The sequence below is a fragment of the Propithecus coquereli genome, unplaced genomic scaffold, assembly GCF_000956105.1.
Source record: "Propithecus coquereli isolate 6110/MARCELLA unplaced genomic scaffold, Pcoq_1.0 Scaffold34, whole genome shotgun sequence".
NCBI classification, from domain to species: Eukaryota; Metazoa; Chordata; class Mammalia; order Primates; family Indriidae; genus Propithecus; species Propithecus coquereli.
In genome coordinates this window covers 10503885-10518301 of record NW_012149063.1, presented here as the reverse complement: position 1 = coordinate 10518301, position 14417 = coordinate 10503885, and the positions used below count along the sequence as shown (strand labels likewise).

The window sequence follows — 14417 nt, the reverse complement described above, 5'->3', positions numbered from 1 at the left end:
TCAGTGGATGAAGGGACAAAGAAATTGTGGTGCATATACACAGTGGCATATTATATAGCCACAAAAAGAAATCCGCCATTTGCAATAACGTGGATGGAACTGGACAACATTATGTTAAGTGAAAAAAGCCAAGCACAGAAAGACAAACCTCACATGTTCTCACTCATATGGCGGAGATAAATATTAAAAACAATTGATCTAATGGAGACAGACAGTAGAAGATGGTTACCAGAGGCTGGAAAGGGTGGCAGGGAGGAAGGATAAAGCGGGGATGGTTAATGGGTGCAAAAATATAGTTAGATAGAATGAGCAGTATTTGTTAGAACAACAAAGTGAGTGTAATCGACACTATGTTAGGGTATACTTTAAAATAACTAAAAGAATGGAATTGGAATGTTCCTAACACAAAGAAATGATAAATGCCTGAGGTGATGGATACCCCAATTATCCTGATCTGATTAATTCACATTGTATGCCCATATCAAAACATCACATGTACCCTATAAAGATGTACAACTATTATTTACCCATAATAATATAAAAAGAATAAAACAAATTATCTTAGAAAAGTCATGGCTCCTGCGAGGGATTCCTTCAGGGTCTTCCCTTCAATGGAGTGTCTGTGAAAGAGAGTAGGAATTTAGAGCCACCTCCAGACATGAGAAGGTTATTTCTCTAAAGTTGTGTGTGTGTGTGTGTATTGGTGGGGTGGGGCGGGGGACACAGGCAGATAGGAATAAGGTTATTGGGTGGTGTGACTTAGTATCTGCATGATTTGAGCAGGCAGCAGACCAGAGCCTCTAAAAAGTCAAAGAGAATAAGTGTTGATGCTACTAGGCTACTTGCCAGGAATTGGACTCAGCCTGTCTGCCCTTAGTTGGCCTCTTGGGGATATCTTGGCCAACTCTAGCTTGTAGGAGAGGGATGAGAACAGTGGAAGGAAGGGTACTCATTCCAATACCCTTGGGGCCCCAGCTTAAGACCAGGCAGAGAAGCAGAAGCATCTATACCCCGCTGTTCTGAGAAGGGAAAATGGAAGAAGAGCGATGAGAGTGCCTAGACAAGAGGGGGGAGTCTGTAAAGGTGCGCACTTTTGAATGTGTTCTGCCCCGAATCTGGACCAGTGTGAGCCCACCCTGGGCTTCTTTTCCTTGCGGGCTCCTCTCCACATCTTTGCTCCGTTGTCTTGCCCTTGATTTTGTCTCCTGAAAACAACACTTCTCCTTTTTCTTTATCTGCCCTCTTGTTCTCCCTTGTCTTTTGTTAATGAAGTTCCCCACCTTGTTCCTCAAAGAGTGTTATTTCTAATAGTGGACAGTTTCAAAAAGCATGTAATTGGATTATCTATTCCATGTCATTTTTTAAAGCAAAGTTGGTATTTTAGGTTTCTGCGTATCTTTTCACGGTTGTTTTCTTTGAAAAGGGCACATCAGCGACAGAAAAGGGCAGACTTCAGCTGAGTACATATTTTGGTATGAAGAAACAAGATTCATTTATGATTCTGATGTTTGAAATAAAAGCTCCACCTATTTTCTTTACTGAATTTGGGTAGAAACAATATTGCAGTGAATGAAACTATGCCTCTGGAAGCGGGATTTCCTCTGGAATCTCTAGAAAACTCCAAACTAATTTTGAAATTATTTTTAATATTCTATTCCTAAAAAAGCTCTAAAAGTGTTCCATTATATGAGAATAATATGACTGCTTTCATATTTTGATATGTTATGTTCCAAATTACTCTACTTGCAGAGCTTATTTGGTGTCTGAATCACAGCTATGTTAAAACACCTCCAGTTCCAAGTCAGTGGGCCCCAATCAGTGCCTTGTAGTTAGCCTGAGGGCAGAAGTGACTCTAAGAGTGAATCTGCACAAAGCCTGTTGGTGGGGAAACCTTATCTCAGCCATTCATTTAGCTGTGACCCTTCAATCTGTTTTGTCTTCTAGGAGTGGGGTCCATCAAGGGGATGGCCCCAGGCTGCCCACTCCGCATCTCCAGTGTAGACCTCTAGCATTCTTTAATGATGTGTAATTGGACCAGACCAGACCCTGGGGCTTTAGTAGTCTTTCTCTGTGGCTTGCAAGTTTGAAAAGGCTGGCTACCTACTGTCTTTCTTTAGTACAATGATGGAAGGCCCACAGCTCAGATTTTATGCTTATTAGTGATATTTTCATGAGTTTTCAGGACTAAAGTGACTTTTTTATACTGCTTAATGATTTTCAGTTTAACTCCCTTTCTGAGTGGGATGTTGTAAAGATTAATTAGCCAATGTTCATAAAGTGCTTTCAAGCTGAAAAGTGCTGCACAGGGTGTGCAGACTCATTAGCTTCTTAGTCATTAAGGCTTTTTAGACCTTTTGGCATTCAGAAACTGGATGGGGAAGCCAAATTAGTAATTTTTTTCTTTTTGGAAAGGAAGGACTTCAGAAAGAGCAAATAGAGCAGCATATATCTTTTTTTTGTTGTTTTTTATAAGGCATCTGTTGCACTGGGACTGAAAAAAATATGAAAATATTTTGTTTTTCACTTTTTATTTCTACACTGCTTCAGTTTTTTTTACTCCCTCTTTTCAAAAATGTATTTGCCTGCTTCCCCTGCACACTTATTTAGAAACTCTATGGATTATTGTCACATGTGTACTCATAGTACAGTTGAGTCTGGCCCCAGAGTGTTGAATTTGCATGCCAATGAATGACACAGGGTAGAGCATTTCCTTTTTAATAAAGAGTCTCTTTCAGTATGCAATGAGTCATGAAGTTATAATATTGTCTCTGTCCACACTAATCTTTGGTTAATATATACATTAGCATTTAATTTGATTCAATTAAGCCTTAGAGGCTTGGAAAAGTACAAATTGGCTACCAAAGACATAAAGAGGTCCTAAAAGAAACAAGAGATACAGAGAGATAGTGCACAAAGAATTATATTGACAGCTGACTTTTAAGCAGCATCAACTGCACTTGATAATTGGGGGAATATCTTTTAAGTACTGAGAGAAAGTAACTGTAAACCTAGACTTGCACACCCAACTAAATTACCTTTTAAGATTGATCATAAAATAAACATACTTTTATACAAAACAAAAACAAAGTATTTACCACCAACACTAAAGAGTATTCTAGAAGGTATTTTCAAAAAGAAAGAAAACTATCATAGAAGCAAGGAAAGAGATGCTGGAAGGAATTAAGAAAAAATTGGTACACATGTGGGTAAATATAAACAAACATTGACTAAGAATAATAATGTCCAATATGTAGTGACACAATGTGATGGAACTGGAAAAAAGTAACACCTATATCAGGAAAGTAGTGTTAAGTATTAAATTGTTCCAAGGTTTTTATCTTATTTGGAAGGAGGCTAAAGATGTTAAGTTTAGATTTTGACAAGTTGTGCATAAAATTTCTTGTTTAATCACAAAAATAAGGGAAACAGAAAGTAGTGGGGTGGGGTATAAATAGAAGAGAAAATAAAATCAATAGAAATTGACTCAGTAGAGAGAGGCAAGAGGCTAACCAGAGACACCAGATGCCAGAGTATCTCAGCAAGAAGAAGTTTTAGATGAAAGAGAAAAGACAAATAGACAAACACATATCGGGTGTGGGACTGAGGGAAGGGTGCCAGAATCTTCAGGAGACTCCATGGGAAGAAGTTGCAGAGCAGAACAAGAAGGAGCAGAGAGCAGCCCCTGAGGGGCTTGAAGTCTAGTGAGAAGGGTAGGTGGAGCAGTTTGTTTCTCCCCCCATGGCATCTCTGACAGTTGGCGGATTCCCAAGCTGCTGGAGAGACTTTCTGCGCACACAAGCCCACAGGCTACTGCCACCAGTGAGCTTGGAGCTTCTTGTGGACAGGACACCAGGTACCCAGCCCCCCTGGAGCACCTCCTATCTCCACGGACCTGAGCCAGGACAGCAAGTGCCATATTGCTTCTTTGCCCACCAGGAGCCTTTGTCCTCCCCAGGGGCCTTCAACTTCTCAGGTTTCATCTTGCTCATGCCCACACAGACATTTCCCAACTCTGGCCCAGACTATAGGAGCCACAGGGGTCCAGTGGGTCCTGGGTGATCTGTGTGACTCCAGTGCCTGGAAATTCTGGGAGGGCAACCCCCCAGAGAAAAGGACAGACACAACAGAGTGCTAGCTTTCCCCCTTTCAGACTCTTTTTCTTCCATTCTCCTCCCCCATGCATGGCTGCTGAGAGAAACAATTGAGCCACCACACTGAGGCTTCTGCAGAGAGTGGGGCTCAGACCTTTCCTCTTGGGGACCTGCAGCAGACTGTGGGGTGCTCAGACTGAGAGCTCCCTGCCCACCAGCCCTCACCTGTGCTGCTTGTCTGGAGACTCCATCAGAGTGGGGCATGCCCCAAGGCAGAGGGACATGGAACCTACTCGGGCACCCCGTGGGCAACTTGGGATCAAGTGTGCTTCTCCCAGGCATGGTCAGGGATGATTCTGGGGGGCCTGGGGATGAGCCTACAGGCCAGATCCTGTACCCCCAGGTCTCAATTGCATTACTTGGGGGCACGGAGAGGAGATTTGTGAATTAGTCTCAGGAGGTGAGAGTGCCCACATGGGCAGATCAAGGGGGAAAGTACAGTGTGAGTTCTAGCTGCAGTGTGCTTGTGGGGCATCCCTCCCCGCTAAGGAGGGCCAGGCTCTCAGCTCAGGTAGGGATCCTGGGCAGGGAACTTCCCAGCCCACGTTACAGTCGTGGGGGAGCTCAGCTGGTTTGATCTCCTGCCTGCTGGTAGATAACGACATAAAACCACAGAACCGGGAGAGGAAGGAAAAGAGCAAGGCCTGCTCCAGACTGCCAGATTGTGAATCTCAGATGGCCCTGTCTCCATGAGCAGACTTTCTGGTTGGGTGGGGCCACTTCCGCCCCTTCTAGGTGGCTTTGCCCAGAAGCTGGGAGAAGACCTTTGACCGCTCCTGAAACAGATAGATACCTTGCCAACTTTTGTGGAGACTGAGGGCAAGCTCACCCAATCCAGCCCCACCCAGCTGTACTCCCCCACCTGCCTCTGCTGTGGCAGAGAATAAGGACTCACCTGGAAATTCCAGGCCACACCCACTACCTGGGGTATTTGAGTGCGTCTCCTGAGGGACTAGAGCCAGTCACAGGACCCCAAAACAACATTGCAGCTTGTTCCTTCCCGAAAGCGCCACCTACTGACAGGGAGGAAAATTTGCACACCCTTTATAGCATTTTCTCACTCAATCATACAGCATGTGATTGATTCTCACCCACAAGCACCACCTACTATCTCAGAGATTAAACTCAGCGTGATATTATCTAAACAAAAGAAAATCCAAAGATAAGAAGCAACAGCTGCTCCAGATGAGAAGGAAACAACAAAAAAACTCTGGAAGTATGAAGAATCAGAGTGAAAGGAGACCCCCAAAAGGGAACACCAGCTCTCTAGCAATGGATACCAGCCAAACTCAGAATATCGAAATGACAAATAAAGAATTCCAAATATGGATTATAAGTAAGCTCAATGAAATACAAGAGAAAATGGAAAACCAACATAGACAAACCCCCCCAAAATTCAGGAAATGAACAAAAAAATTCACTAAAGAAATTGAATTATTAAAAAAATCAAATAGAACTTCTGGAAATGAAAAATCCATTCAAGGAAATATAAAACACAGTGGAAAGTATTCAGAATAGACTATACCAGGAAGAAGAAAGAATCTCAGAGATTAAAGACAACACCTTCTAATTAAACAAGTCAGTCAAAGATAAAGATCGGAGAATTAAGACGAAGGAACGAAGCCTACAAGAAATATGGGATCATGTAAAGAGGCCAAACCTAAGAATTACAGTCATCCCTGAGGGTGAAGAAGAAAGCACATAAGGGTTGGAAAACCTATTTGAGGGAATAATTAAGGAAAACTTTCCTGATCTTGCTAGAAATTTAGATTTCCAGGTATAAGAAGTTCAATGAACACCTGAGAGATTCATTGCAAAGAGGCAATTGCCACGACACATAGTCATCAGACTGGCCAAATTTAACATGAAGGAGGAGCTCCTGTGAGCTGTAAGGTGAAAACATTGGGTAATTTACAAAGAAAAAACCCTCAGGTTAACTACAGACTTCTCGACTGAGACCGTATAAGCCAGAAGGGATTGGGGCTCTACCTTCAGTCTTCTTAAACAGAATAATGGCCAGCCTTGAATATTGTATCCAGCAAAACTAAGTTGTTTGTATTAGGAAGAAATAAAGACTTTCTCAGACAAGCAAACACTGAGGAAATTTGTCAAGACCAGAGCTGCCCTATAAGAAGTACTCAGATCTACGTTAAACATTGATCAGCACAGTAGAAACCCACAAGTGTAAAATTACCCAAAAGCTAAATCTCGGAGCCCATATAAAATAATGGCTCAAGATGTAAAACAAAGCAACAAGGTTCTATTCAACAGGATGAACAGAAATGCATCCCACTTGCCCAGAGTGATTTACAGATTCAATGCAATCCTCATCAAAATACCAACATCGTTTTTTACAGATCTAGAAAAAATACTTCTACACTTTATTTGGAACCAGAAAAGAGCCCGAACAGCTAAAGCAACCTTAAGCAAAATGAACAAATCTGGAGGCATCACTTTACCAGACTTTAAACTATACTACAAGGCTATACTAAACAAAACAGCATGGTATTGGCATAAGAACAGAGACATAGACCAATGGATCAGAACAGAGAACCCAGATATAAAACCATCCTCATATTGCCATCTGATTTTTGACAAAGCAGACAAAAACATACACTGGGGGAAAAGAATCCCTATTCAATAAATGGTGCTGGGAAAATTGGATAGCCACATGTAGAAGACTGAAACAGGATCCACACCTCTCACCACTCACAAAAATTAATACATAATGGATAACAGACTTAAACCTAAGGCATGAAACTATAAAAATACTAAAAGAAAATGTTGGAAAAACTCTTCTAGATATTGGCCTATGAAAAGAATTTATGAAGAAGACACTGAGGGCAATCACAGCAACAATAAAAATAAATAAAAGGGACTTGGTTAAATTAAAAGGCTTCTGCACAGCCAAGAAATCAAACAACAGAGCAAATAGACAATCTATAAAATGGGAGAAAATATTCACATGCTATACACCCCTAAAGGGCTAATAACCAGAATCTATAAAGAACTCAAGCAAATCAGCAAGAAAAAATCAAGCAACCCTGTTAAAAAGTGGGCAAAAGACATGAACAGAAGCTTTTCAAAAGAAGATAGACTAATGGCCAGTAAACATATGAAAAAATGCTCAGCGTCTCTAAATCATCAGAGAAATGGCTATGTTGTGGAGTTCATAGTTATACACCAACAGGACAAATGAACAAAAAATGTGGTCTTAATGGTATGTGAATGTGTGCATATGGCTTGGGATACAATGTTCAGTACTATCATCATATACAGATTACACAGGGAATTGTGTCACAGGAAAGGATCCCCAAATGCAGGGAAACTAAATCTCTATAATGTACAGTAAGCCTGCCTGCCCCCTGCCCCAGACGGATATTTTACCTTTATTATACTGAATAGGAAACAATTCTTCCCTTTGCTGTGGAAGGAGACATTTCTATCTTTAAGGCTGTTCACTATATAACATCTTTTCAATTGACTTAGGTAGTGGAGGTGATTATTGTATAAAACTTAATTTAAAACTGATTCTAGGAGTGGTTCTAGTAACCACTAGTAACAAAGACACTGATACAAAGATGCAGCTGAAATGTTAAAATAAACTATTCAAGGAAATGCGAACGTAAAAGAAGTGTGATTTTACAATCAATATATTTTATTTTATATTATTTAAAATGTATGCAACTAAAATAATAACTTAAATATAACAAATTTTAAAATGATCACTACAATTTTGATAGATAGAAAGGAAGGTAGAAGGTAGAAGGGAAAAGAATTCCAGGTGATGCTGATAGGAGGCATAGTAGAATACAGGTGTTTTGGGGGGATTAACTGTTCCAGTTTAACTGGAACACAGAGTGTATAAACTAGGAGATATAACTAGGGTAGAATCTTTGAAGGCCTTTAATGCAAAATTGAAGTTTCAAATTTAGCCTATTTTTTTTTTTTTTTTTTGTGAAACTATAGAAGGACTCTGAGCTGGCTAGTAATCATCTCGTGAATATAATTAAAACTCCTGGTAAACTTGAGAGTAGTAATGGTGTCATGTAATTTATCATACATGCTGTATTATTAACCCAAAGCCTGACGTGAGAACTCTTGTTAAATTGAGCTGATCTGTACATTCCTAGTACAGTGAGTAGGACGTTAGCTTTGCCATTTACTTTTGTTTGGATGCTGCTATAGAAGCATTAACTTGATAAATTAGAGTACACAAAATAAGACAGCATGAGTGAGTCTCTTTCACCTTTCAAAATGCCATGTTAAATGCTTCATAATTGGTTTAGATTAGCAGACTTTTTGTTGTTGTTTTTCATCTCCACTGAAGAATAAGAATTGCAGTTACATTGTGGTATGAGGGATTTGTTACATTTATATGAGAGAATTTCATGAAAGTGACATTTATTAGACATTTAAAACAGAGGAAGATTATAGAGTTGCTTTCCCTGAGGTTGTGACAAGTAAATATCACTCATCTGTCAGGACTAAATTGAGGGGTGCTTTGTCAGACACAGTGGGGTAGATTAAAGAACTAATCATACCAATCTGACTTACACAATTTCTTGATAGTACATTGTACTATTCGCAAAGAATAGCTTACACTATTTAGGGAAAGTGTTTGCAAATTAAAAATTTTTAGACTAAAAATTAGGTTTAACAGAAACAAAATTGGTTGAGGATGAAGATTTGCCATGGACTGACAGCGTGACCTTGGGCTGGTCCTAGGCTCCTGGCAACATGGGCCTAACACTGGGACCTCTCTGGCGGTGTATTGAACACAGCCTGGTTCCCGGTTCCAGATTCCTGACCACTCTGTAGCTGGAACCACACCTCGGTACCTCACCTGTAGGCTGGGTCTGTGTCCAGAAAACAGTGTGATCCACATTTAACACCTGATCTACCTGATGGGGATCGTCTTTTCTTCTGCGATTTCCCTCCTTTCCGTCACCAAGAGTGTAATTTGATCTTTAAACCCCGACCTGGAGACTGGGGCCCTGGGTGTCTGCTTCTTTTCTCTCTGAATATTCTCCCCTGGCCTTTGTCACCACACTCTGATGCCTATCAGTGAGGTTCACTCTCTGTTTAGGATTTCCCTTAGGCCAACTTCTAGACAGATTACCACCTGAGGACTGTTGCCGTGTTATCTCTGGAAATCCAGGTTATGTCTGCCTCACCAAAACTACAATCTCCTATGACCGCTCATACACTGAAGTAGCAATGAGCAGAAGTAGAAAGAATCTAGTTCTAGTCCCTGCAGTCTGTCTTATCATGTTGCAGCTAACCAGGCCATTATACCAATGATATTAAAGATACGTATTACTTCGGGAGGCAGGAGAACATAGAAGTTAAGAAGGTAGATTTTAGGGTTAGACTGTTAGGATTCAAAATACAGCATCGCCAATTACTATCTAGGTGCCATTGTTAACAGTGAAGGGTTTGAGATTTTATTATACTGTACTTGCAAGCTAGTAGGTTAGTCTGCCACAGTCTCATGGATGCTGAGAGAAGACATGAGAGTCCTGGATCAGTGACAAAGGACAGTTTATTACTCACAGCAACAGCAATAGTCGGATCATCAGCATTTGTCCTGGTTTTCCGCCCCTGGTAACAGCACACATAGTGGATTGCATTACTGGAGAGGAATCTCAAATGTAAACAACCCAAATCTTTTATAATGGACAGTGAGCCTGCCTGACCTCTGCCTAGAGGGAGATACTATTTTTATTATACTGAGTAGTAAACAATTCTGCTCTTTGCTCTGGATGGAGACACTATCTTTATTTTCCAAGGTTGTTCACTGTACAAATATACTTGAAAGGAACAGCCAGTGCCTCCATTTGCCAGATCTATACAGAGACATAAGAGATCCATGGAGAATTATCTCCCAACTACTTTGGGTTGAAGTTTTTAAAGCCTCAGTTTTCTCATGTGAAAAATTGAATTAGTGATATAACATATGTAGTTGCGAGGATCAAGTGGATATAATGCATATAAAATGCTTAACATCATGCCTGACACATTAACAGAAGGGCTTTGTCAACGTCAGTTATGATTATAAATGATTGTTTCTTGAGTAAGAGACTAGCATATTTATTGAATTCTTTGTTTTCTCCAGTAAATAGATTGTTGCTGCTCACTGATATTTCACATTATTTGAATCACCAAATATTAGAACTAAAAAGGACCATAAACCTGGCATTCTATAGATAAGAAAATAGGTTCAGAGAGGTTAAAGGACCTGTTGAATTTCACATAGAAGAGCCATAAAAAGAACAAAGGTCATCTGATTTAAAATTCAGATTCTTTTTAATTACACATGATGCCTGGAGCTCAATAAATATTGGAATTACGAATGACATAAAGCAAGCCTATGATGTATTAGAAAATATTTCACATGCTCGTTTGGTCAGTCTCCCTTCTTCCTACTTGTTTGACTTACAAACCACCTTCAACTTGGCCCCTGAAGACAAATATGAACACAATAAATAAGTGGTGGAGAGTTAAAAATAAGTGCCTCATACCTTCTCCTTCCTTTTAGCTCCATTATAGTCACTGTCTTCATGGCAGAAGAAAACCAGAGAACTGCAGGAAAAGTGCTTCCTGTGTGTGTAGGTGATGTTGAAAGTGTCCCATTCTGACTAAAGGCAGGGGAATTTTGGCGGAATATCTGGCAGCTGTATGTCCACGGCTTTATGCTGGCTTATGGACAGACTTCTCAAGGCATGAGGGGGAGTAGTAAGGAAGGGGAAAGAGGGGCTAACAGAAGCAACGTCTAGTTCCAGAAGGCAACATGTGAAAATTCAGGGAAGCAATCTATCCTGAAAAGATCTGCAAAAATCAACTCCTTGATTTTTGTACCTCTTCTTAATACTGATCCCACTGTTTCTGTCTCTTCTTTAAGAGTGAAGTCATAGCTTCAGTTTCTGTAGGGCTCTGAAATTCTTTCTGTGATCATAGGTCAGGGTTAAGCGTGCCCAGGTAACTGAAGCAAGATTTTAATAAGAAAGAAACAACGGGCAATGTGGTTTGTCTTAAGTCTACCTCGAGTCCTCTGCAAAATCACCTTCCATTGCAGATAATTCTGCTCTGGATGTCCCAGGTGTGTCTCACAAGTGCTCTGAGTTGGCGGCCTGCTGCTCTCATCCCTCACCCATGGTGGGCGCCGCAGAGGGCGCCGCACTGCCCTCTGCCAGGCATGGCCGGAACTGCTGTGTTTTGCCATTGCTTTACACTCTGCACAGAGCACCGCTGTGCATGTGCATGGGTGTGTGTGAGAGAGAAGGACTGTGATAGAAAACGTACCCTTTCCCTCTGCTTTAGAGAAGACCCAAAGCAATGCCACTTGTTCCTACACGTTGCGAAGAGTTTAGGGAAACAGTTCTTTCAGTTTTTACTTGGAGCGTTGTATTTCTCTGGAACTGAATTTGAGTGAGCATGCCAGGCAGTACTGAAAATCCCTAGACCTAGATCCCTGTGATGAGAAAGCCTTGGTTAGGGTCAGGCCCATTACAGCTGGATATTTCTTTCCACAGGAGAAGCTCTTCCTCTCCCAGGCTCCCCCGCCTTTCCTCAAATAGGCTTCTGTGGGACCATCGCTCCAGTTTGCATTTGTGTCCGGTTATGTCTACACAGCAGTGGGCACATTTAGCGCTCTTTTATAGAAGATTGATAAGCTCTCCAGCCCCTGAATTCCCACTGGGCCCATCCTGACAGGCATGTTTAAATCTGGTAGCCAACCGGTCTCAGGTCAAGCTGAAATCCCTGCTACAGGTGTGAATGGTATATACCATATACCTTTAAACAAAGGAATTGACTTATATCCCACCCACCTCCAGATGTGAGTGCGGGCACATGCCTTAAATTCCAGATATATCACGGTTCATTCACAAAGAAGGAATACAAGATGCTTTAGATGCAGTTCCTATGTCATAACCCTTATAATCTGTTGCTTCATTTTATATCTTCATCAATGAGAATTCCCCAGTTAAAGCTTGATTTACAGTGTCTTATAATTAACTCTGAAAATATCTCTTCGGAAGTTAAGATACTAGTATCAACAACTCCATACTTAATCCCTGTGGTTGAAAAGAAAGTATTACAATCAGGCATAGGCAGGAAATGTGGAATTTAGTTCAGTGGCGGATGTTTTAAAGTTCTTATGTTTTAATGCTCTCAATGCTCTCTTTGCCCCAGGTCATGCAGATGTATCTTCCCTTTTGTGGAATCGCCATATCTAATGCTCAGCTCTTTGCTGCCTCAAGGAAAGAATATGAAAGAAGCAGGGTGAGTAGAAACAAACGTTGCTGACAATCCTCAATGTTCTCTGTCTTTCTGGTTTCCGTGAGTCATTGTATCTTTTAAAAACAGCAGAGATCTTTGAATAGCCCAGGAATCTTTTTTATTTGTATAATCCTGCAAGGCTATGGTTGAAGATACCCTTTAAGCAATAGCTCAAATTCTCTGTTGTTGTTTGGGGGAAATAGTACTAGCTTCTTTTAAAAAGGAAATTAATTTCACATCTATACTGTAAGGCAGCAGATTCTTGCTTACTTGTAGCTTTGAAATGATAATGCAATTTGGTGATGTTTTTACAACTTGGTTCTGTTAAGAAGTATGATTTTATCCCACTTCCTAGATTTTGTTTTTGAATTCAAAGTTTTTCTGTAAGAGCATCACAAGACACTTGGAACAATAATGCAAAGACTTTCATAAAATTATAAAGAAACATACTTAGAGGGATTGAGCTTGTATACCTTCATGAGTTGTAGAACCAAATAGTTAAAAAAGAAGAAAAAAGACCATTGCTCAAAAAAATTCTAAAATAGCAAGTAGAGATTAAATTATATTAGACTCATTCTACTTTTAAATATAGGAAGATTATTGTCACAATTTAGAAATATATTTGGCAAGATGATGTTCACAAAGAAACCCTCAGTTAATCTGATCATCAAATTGATTAACAACTTCATTTGCTAAGTATTGTGAGTTATGACTATTTCTCAGGAAACAAATGAACACAGTTGACTACTACAGCCATCGTCCTTAATAAAACATACCACACCTTTTCTCTGATCTGGATCCTCTTTTCATCTTTAGCGCCAAGTCTTACCATTCTCCTTCTTTCATCTGGCACTCCAGCAATATAGTTCCCAGTTTCCAGAAAACAATCTGTTGGTTTCATTGTATCATACCTTTAACCACAGTCTTCCTTCCCTCTGTTATCAATGTCTTCTTCCCTTCCCCACCCTCCCCTGCCATCTACCTTGCGCATCCTTCGGGACCCATCTCCACCTTCCAGGTAATCTTCCCTTCTTCGCTTACAGTTGTATCTCCTGCTATTGTTCTCTCGTGGGTATCTATCACATTGAATTATAACATTTAATGAAGGCTCTCCTCTCCAACTACATTATGAACTCCTTAAGGGAAGTTTCGCGTAGGATTGATCTTTGCATCCTCGTGTATGGCACAATTAAGTTACTCTTTCAACAAATGTTGATTGTGTGGTTCAGATGCTGTCTATCCAAATCCATGCCCTCATGGAATTTACTAGTCTACTGGGAACAATAAATAATGGACAAGAAAACAAATACAAATAATATCCCATCAAATTGTGATAAGTGCTATAAAGAGAGTTAAAGTGAGATAAAGGGATAAGGGGTTATGGAAGGGTAGGATGGGAGGATGTTTATCTTGGAGGGTGATCAAGAAGGTCTCTATAAGTAGGTGATATATGACCAGAGACCTGAATGAAAAGAAAAAGAAAAGCCAACAAAGGTCTGGGGAAAGCATTCCAGGCAGTGGAAATATCAAGTGCAAAGGTCCTGGGGCAGGAGAAAGCTTGGTCTGTGTGTACAGAGAGCAGATAGAAAGAGAGTGGATGAAAGAAAAGAAAACGAGGATGAAGGTGAACCAGAGGCCCTACGCAAGAAAGGCCTGTAAGCACAGCAAGGACTTTGTCTTTTATTCTGGGTACCATGGAAAGCCATTGGAAGATTTTGAGTTGTGTCTGATTTACTTTTAAAAGAGATCATTCTGGCTTCCCTGGACACAATAAACTGGCTGGGAAGGGGGAGAGAGGATGAAATCAGGGAGAGGAATTAGTAGAGGACTATGTTGAAGTCAAGAAATAATGTGGCCAGGACTAGGGCAGTGAGAAGTGAGAGATTCCCTCCAAAATCAATGGTGAAATCTACAGGGCTTGCTGATGTCAGAAATGAGTGAAAGAGACTATTGGCTTGTGCAGCTGGCAAATAAACAGTTGGA

At 40.6% G+C, this 14417-nt stretch overlaps 1 protein-coding gene across 1 annotated transcript in view; it reads left to right on the top strand.

The window, feature by feature from the left end:
* PDE11A (phosphodiesterase 11A) overlaps positions 1-14417 on the top strand; it is a 369842-nt gene that overhangs the window by 121360 nt on the left and 234065 nt on the right. Inside the window, exon 3 of the mRNA XM_012650811.1 lies at positions 12348-12437. Coding sequence (XP_012506265.1) covers positions 12348-12437 — 90 coding nt within the window. The remainder of the gene's footprint in view (positions 1-12347; positions 12438-14417) is intronic.